At 33.8% G+C, this 7,358-nt stretch overlaps 1 protein-coding gene across 2 annotated transcripts; it reads right to left on the reverse strand.

Annotated features, from left to right (window-relative positions):
- Positions 1 to 3,278: 3,278 nt before the first annotated feature.
- LOC106301214 (subtilisin-like protease SBT3.3) lies at positions 3,279 to 7,066 on the reverse strand. Of its 2 annotated transcripts, none has more exons than XM_013737563.1 (10): positions 6,922 to 7,066; positions 6,736 to 6,827; positions 6,423 to 6,520; positions 5,838 to 6,023; positions 5,463 to 5,759; positions 4,882 to 5,252; positions 4,529 to 4,791; positions 4,316 to 4,430; positions 4,036 to 4,228; positions 3,279 to 3,960 (listed from the first exon to the last, which is right to left on the reverse strand). In XM_013737563.1, the coding sequence occupies exons 1-10, from the start codon at positions 7,042 to 7,044 to the stop codon at positions 3,398 to 3,400; spliced, it is 2,301 nt and encodes a 766-aa protein (XP_013593017.1). In that variant the 5' UTR covers positions 7,045 to 7,066; the 3' UTR covers positions 3,279 to 3,397. The 2 variants fall into 2 exon arrangements, with proteins under 2 accessions (XP_013593017.1, XP_013593016.1); XM_013737562.1 differs by having other exon boundaries at positions 4,882 to 5,258.
- Between the last annotated feature and the right edge of the window lie 292 nt (positions 7,067 to 7,358).

Consider the following 7,358-nt stretch of genomic DNA (forward strand, 5'->3'; position numbering starts at 1 on the left):
AAAAAAAAAAAAAAAAAATCACAATCCCAAATCTACAATAGTTCTCGATAAAAATGAAAACTTTTCAAAAATAGCATGTTCTTAAAAAAAATATAAAAAATGTTACCTATTGATGAAAAATTCTTGTTATATTAATTTCTAAGCCATAATCCAAAATCTTCAATAGTTATGTATAAAAATGAAAACTATCCAAAAATAGCAGATTTAAAAAAATATATATATTTTAAAAATGCAACCTATGAAAAATTCTGAAAGAATACTCATCTACAAACAAAAATTATTGTCATACTAATTTCAAAGTCACAATCCAGAATCTACAATAGTTCTCTATAAAAATGAAATCTTTACAAAAATAACATGTTCTTAAAAAATATTATAAAAATGCAACCTATTGATGAAATTTTTTGAAAGAATACTCATATATGAAAAAAATTCTAGTTATCCTAATTTTTAAGTCACAATAGTTCTCTATAAAAATGAAAACTATCCAAAAATAGCAGGTTTAAAACAAATATTTAAAAAATGCAACCTATTTATAAAAATTTCTGAAAAAATTTTCATCTACAAACAAAAATCCATGTTATCCTAATTTCTAAGACACAATCTTAAATCTACAATAGTTCTTCATAGAAATAAAATATATCCAAATATAGAAGCTTCTCTAAAAATTATTGGAAAAATGGAACCTATTGATGAAAAATTCTGAAAGAATACTCATCTGTCAATAAAAATTCTTGTTATCCTAATTTCATGATGTCCACTGAGTAAGATTCCGGGGCTTATCGGCGCAGAAAACACAATCCCAAATCTACAATAGTTCTCTATAAAAATGAAAACTTTTAAGAAATAGTAGTTTTTGTAAAAATTATTGAAATATGTAATTTATTGATGAAAAATTCTGGAAAAATACTCATCTATCAAAACAAATTCTTGTTATCCTTATTTCTAAGTCACAATCTCTAATCTATAATAGTTCTCTATAAATATGAAAACTTTTCAAAAATATGAGGTTTTTTAAAAAAATTTTAAAAAATGTAAAATATTGCTGAAAACTTCTGAAATGATACTCATCTATTAACAAAAATTCTTGTTATATTATTTCTAAGTCACAATCCCAAAAAATAGTAGTTATCTATCGACAAAAAATACTTGTTATCCTAATTTCAAAGTCACAATCCCAAATATAAAATAGTTCTCTATAAAAATAAAAAAAATTCCAAAATAGCAGTTTTTGAAAAAAATATTGAAATATGTAACATGTTATAAAAAAATATTGAAATATGTAACATGTTATGAAAAATTATTTAAAAATAATTCATTTGTACTTTTTTTCATTTATTTAAATTTAGTGAAATATATTTAGGTCACAAACTCACAATAAATCGCTAAGACACTATCTCTTCACATTTCTTCAAGCCAATTCTCTAATCCACAATACCATCTTAATTAGTATCTGGCAACTTCATCTTCTCTAGCCTCAAAAACCCATCTTCGTTACAACTAAGCCGCGTTCTCCTCACACACCCAGATGATCCGTCTCTCAAGTCCCACAGCTGCTGATTTGTTTTCAATCTGTGGACCTAATGCGTATTTGGTCACAATAATCATTAGGCCCACAGCTTGAGAACAAATCGCAGTCGTCCGTTGGTAAACTCCAGAAATAGCTCCTGGTATAATCATCTGAGAGAGGGTTGTCTCTGTTGGCTGCCCATGCGTAGGTTTTCTTCGAGATTTCTTATACCATATTCCCAGATACCAACGCGATCGAGAGTGCCGGCGGTTTGAAAAAAACAAGCTCGAAGACTCCACCGGGAGATACGAGTGTTCTGTTGCTAATTGAGATTGTGTGAGATCCTGAAGACGACAATGTGTTGATATCGATCGAAAGGGTAGGATGAAATATAATCAAGACGAGCAAGAACGAGAAGGTGTAAGAACGGTTGTATATATGTTCTCTACACCTTCCATATTTCTCTACCACTTTCTTTCTTATACTTTTTTTCTCGTTTATATTTAAACTTTTTTGACGTACGATTGATGAAAGTAACTTGCATATATTAGTATCGGGTTCCTATTCATATCTTAATCTTTAGTTACTTCCGCAAGAAAATTCGAAATCAATTAATTATTATCACGACCCTAGCAGACAAGCAAAATGTTGTGTTTCATATTCCATGACTTTTTCACCCTTTCAATCAATTCATTTCCACTAACCTTTATATATCATTGGTATATATTTTTTAAATTTACGCTTTATTAGTTCTCACGCTGCCAACATAGCATATGGTGTTCGTCAAGTATGGTGTTCTCTTTCTCAAAAAAAAAAAAGTATGGTGTTCTCAAGAGCATCATACGATCCATTCAAAGTTTATTGAAAAGTTTTGTACCATTTCTTCAACGATTGTGGAAAGATTAAACTTAGGATTTGAGTGGATTCTCCTCTACCACTCACAAATGCATTTTTTACCGGTGGTAACATTGGTATTTTACAACATAAATCGATTTAAACCATTTCAAACCTTTTAAAATCAAAAATTGATCTTGCTAGTGTTTGCGGTTGCAGATTGTTGCGGTTGCGGGTGGATAAATAAATGTAAAAATATTTTCTAAAATTATTTTGAAATTTTACATTTCAGTCTTATAATAGAAATATTATAAATAAAAGTTTATAAATAAATTTTGTATTTTAATTTATATTCACTAACAATATCATAATTTATTTTATAAAAACTTCCAACCAAAAATATTCACTATAATTCTTGAACATTAATATATATACATATATAAACATATATACATTTTATAAATTATATATCAGTGAGAAGAAAAAAATTGAAAGCAGCTGAAAAAGGGGAAGACAAACTGCTCATGCATGCATGGTGGTAGTCTGGTAGGACAGTGAGTCCCATTAGTTGACCGTAAAGTATAACCTTCCATGTGAACGAGTGTGTGTCAAATTGTTTCTCTTTTTACTGGAGGGTAATTAGAAAAAGGGAAAAAACATGTAATTTTTTTTATTTTTCCCATCAAAAATACACGAAAATATTCAATATATATGCTACATATGCAGGAAATGAACTTGGAGTTCTCAGGTCAAACTTAAAGACATATTAACAAGTCAAGACACTAATGCTATAGTTAACATATGGTTGTAACGAATAAATTAGGAAATTTCACGGTTTTCTCTATATGTGTGTTTGTTATTGTATAAGAGATTCAAATTTTTTGGTGATTTCATCTTTCTAATTAGTAAAGATGTTGATTTGACACACTTCGAATTGAAATTTGCAACAAACTTCATAATTAAGAACAAAGCCATGAGCATCGCATGGCTCTTTTTTTAATACATTGAGTCGATCGAAATCGCTTATTATTCAGATAATTTTGAGTTTCTTTGCTAAGCCTTGATCATAATCTTTGTCTGAACAGAGACAGGGATCTTAACATCATGAACACCATCAGTCCATGTCAAGCTTCCAAAGAAGTAACCAGTGTTGACTTTATGGCTCGTTTTAGCCTTCACCTTGAAAGTGAGCACTCTCTTAGCTGCAGAGCTAAACACGAGTGTGTTCGGTGTGACGGTGAGAGTTATGCCGAGTGGAGACTCGATCACAGCTTTGTAGACTGACTTGATGGGTCCAACATTGGTCACAGTTCTTGTGAGTGTGACTTCTTTTTCAATATTTGGAATTGTGATTGAAGGTAAGTTCATATCAAGAATTGATGGCTTAGGATTTGGACACTTGGTAATTATACCGACCATTCCAGAAATTGAGGAATCGTTGTAACCAGCAGAACACATATAGTTGATGTAATCTTGAATCCCCATAGCGTAGACAAGTCCTGGTTTTGAAGCTCTTTGAGGGTTTACAAGACCTCCTCCATAGTCAAATGGATCTGCAAGCTTCTTGTTTGATCCTTCAGCAAAAATGGGCTCTCCAGATGGACTTGTCCTCCAAGCTTCCAAAAAGAGACAGGTTAGTCAGTTTTGTTTGTGTAGTTGAAGAAGAAAAGGTGAAGAACTAAGCAAAGAACCTGTTGTGACCAAAGCTGATCTAACTGCGGCAGGAGACCAGTTAGGGTGCAGAGACTTGAGGAGAGCTATGATTCCAGAAACAACAGGAGTCGACATGGATGTCCCTGTATCTAGTCCAAATCCATCATGTTGTCTAGAATCAAATGGACTTAATGCAGCGAGTATGCTCACACCAGGAGCTGCTATATCAGGCTACATAGTGTAAAATGTGATAAGTAATCTAGTTTCAACTTTTGAAGTAAACAACATAGACCAGAGACGACATAACGGCTTTGTAACCTTGAGAATGGCTGGTGAAACTGAGTTAGGCCCTCTACATGAGAATGCAGCAACCTTTGTAGTTGCAGGCAAACCTGTTAATGTCGTAGCCGAGTTTATTCTCACCGTAGGAGATCTGTGATTAGACGTTGGATCAATAATATTTATAGATAAAAAAAAAAGAGAGGGATGTGACATTATAAACAGAGTTTATCTGCTTCAAGATAGAGGAACCTGGTGGTACGTATGTATTGTAAAATGTCGGTTCCAAGCTCGTAATCTGCAAAAATGCACTTAAAAGAATGGCACCGTTGAAGTAGATCGTCAGGCTTTTGGGCAAAGATGACTCCTGCTACACCTTTCAATCTAATTGGAGTGGTACGTATACTATCGAAAACAAGAACTGTTTTCCCCTTCACATCAACATTATCATCACTGTTTGAGTCCAGGAAGGCTAAACCGGTTGAAATCTCCGGTCCAGTGTACAGAGATTCAGCCTAGTTAGACACCAACAAGTTAAAATAGCTCCAAATAAACTATAATTGTTGTTTAGGTTTTTGGGTAATAAAAGGTATTAAAACGTATACCAAGAAGGTTTGATTATTCCCAAGAGTGATCTTGGTAGGAAAAGACCGGTCAAGAGTAGTAGCAGCAACGGTCAAAAGCCATGGAGCAACATTGACAACAGTCTGAGCAGCAGGGCCTTCGTTACCTGCCGCAGCAACAACCGGAATCCCTTTTGTCACCGTGTGAAAAGCCGCGATATAGTCGAGCTTATCAACCTCTGAATCCTCTGGAATACCCCCGCCAATAGAAACAGACAAAACATCAACCCCATCGTGTATAGCATCATCAAAAGCCTTCCACATATCAGCAGTTGTACACCCTCCAGCATGTTCTACTCCGTTCCAACACGCCTTGTATGCGGCTATTCGGGCCTTAGGAGCACCACATCGGACTGTGCCTGACAAGGGAACAAGGTTATGTCTTATTAAACCTATACCTTGACTCTTAAACTAACTTATATCAGGGACGGATCAATACACTTATTATCGATTAGTTTTATGTTGGAAGTCAATTTTGACTTAAAATATATATATATATATAGTGAATACTATCAAAAGTTTCTGTTGGCTTGGTTCAGTCTCAACTTCTACTTATCATGTACCTTGGGCTAGACCATAGTAGCTTGCATTGGAGACGAATGAGCCTCCGGTTATTGTGGCTGTATGCGTGCCGTGACCGATTACATCTCTGCTGGATTTGAAATCTTGGATTATGGTTCGGTTGAATTTTCCTCCCATCTCGGCGAGTAGGCCGCTTACGTAGTACTTAGCTCCTATTAGTTTTTTGTTGCAATGAATTGTGGCGTTAAATTTTTCTCCTGATACACATTTTCCTCTCCAGCGCTTAGGTATTGGTCCAAGGCCTTGATCGTTGAATACCTTTGACTCTGGCCATATTCCTTTACATATACATGCATACATGATGTGAGACAAGGATATATATATATATAGAGAGAGAGAGAAAGAGAGAGAGAGACCGGTATCTATGACGCCGATGATAGCTTCACTGCCCATGTTGGTGTCATGAAGAAGACCTTTTACAGATGTCGATGAAGAGGAAGAAAAAGGAGTTGAAATTTGAGAGAGGCCAAGGTGGTCCCAAGTTCTTGTGGTTTGCAGTTTCAGAATCCGGTTTGGTATAACATGGATTACTTCTGGATGCTCTGTGTTTATATTACAAGATTCCGGTTTGAAAACCAAAGTCGTTAATTAGTGCTCAAAGATATGAAATTGGGCAATTCTCTCAAACACTCATTTTGAAATTTTTGTTACAAAAATAGCTCTCAATAAAGAAAATGACTAAAATAGACTTTTTTTATTTTGAAATTTTAATTTTAATTTATTTTTATTTTAAAAAATTTGAAACCTTATACTCAAAACTATACCCATTAACTCTAAATTCTAAGTCTAAATTAGTTAACCCTAGGGTATAAATATATTTTTTTCCTTTTAATAAAAAAATTTTGGTCATCTTTTCATTGAAAACTATTTTTGTGACAAAAAATTAAAAATGATTATTCTATGAAATTTTCACAGATGTGTGTATGGGTTTTGATGAGTACCTGAGATTTTATTTGCTTGTGTAGATGTAAGAAGTGCTGCGAAACCGGAGAATCCATGTTGATAGCTGTAGATCATTGAGTTATGTGCGTCTTCTTTGCTATATATAACATGAGAAATTTAAGTGAGAGAAGAACTTATGATAGACAAAAGAAAAAAAGACAGGAGGGCCTAAGTTATGTGAAGACACATATAGCATGACGAATGAGGTTTCTTGGGTGGCAAGAAGAAATAAATATTTGAATGTTTGTTACCTAATGAAGATAAAAGAGATATAGTATAAACAGGTTCAGTAATATCAGTATTAGTAAGTACCTCTCAAGAAGTGATTCAAGCATTTCATGATGAGAAGCCGTAACGAGTTCGGGATCATCGTGTACTCTTTCGCCAAGGTAAACTATATAAACCTGAATTTTAAATTTAGCATTATAAAATTATAAAAACAGTGATAGTATTTAAGAGGTGTTCGAAAATAGGGAAATGTCAGTTTGCGTTACATGCCTTGCTATCATTGTCTAGGGTTTTTGCAGATGCAAGAAAACTCAGCTCCGTGTTAAGAAATAGAACCAAAGAACATGCGCACAGAAGCACAAGTTTGTAAGTGTGTAAAGTGTTCTTCTCCATTTTCTTAAGTGAGAAGTGTGTGTGTGTGGCACTGAAACCTCTGTACGTGGTTATTATATATATAGAATAATATTTCACTCGTGTTTCAACTCACGGTTCATGACCCCACCACCACACCTCAAGCACATTATTGGTGGTGGAGTTTTGGTTTAAGATTCAAAATCGATTTGGTTCGGTTTGAGATGGATGTCTAATTCAAAACAAAGTCACTTTGATATGATTTTTGTGCTGGCTTATGTTTGGTTTTACGATCTATCATCACTTTCATATAAAATTGTATTAATTTTTGGGTCTGTTTGGGGACAAAAATATGA

Source organism: Brassica oleracea, chromosome C7 (genome assembly GCF_000695525.1).
Source record: "Brassica oleracea var. oleracea cultivar TO1000 chromosome C7, BOL, whole genome shotgun sequence".
NCBI lineage: Eukaryota > Viridiplantae > Streptophyta > Magnoliopsida > Brassicales > Brassicaceae > Brassica > Brassica oleracea.

Excerpts from the sequence above, each read along its gene's own strand:
- LOC106301214 (XM_013737562.1), bottom strand. The coding sequence starts at position 7,044 with ATGGAGAAGAACACTTTACACACTTACAAACTTGTGCTTCTGTGCGCA. Across the intron at positions 6,828-6,921 it reads CCCTAGACAATGATAGCAAG|GTTTATATAGTTTACCTTGG; the intron begins GCATGTAACGCA and ends TTTAAAATTCAG. Across the intron at positions 5,259-5,462 it reads CTACTATGGTCTAGCCCAAG|GCACAGTCCGATGTGGTGCT; the intron begins GTACATGATAAG and ends TTCCCTTGTCAG.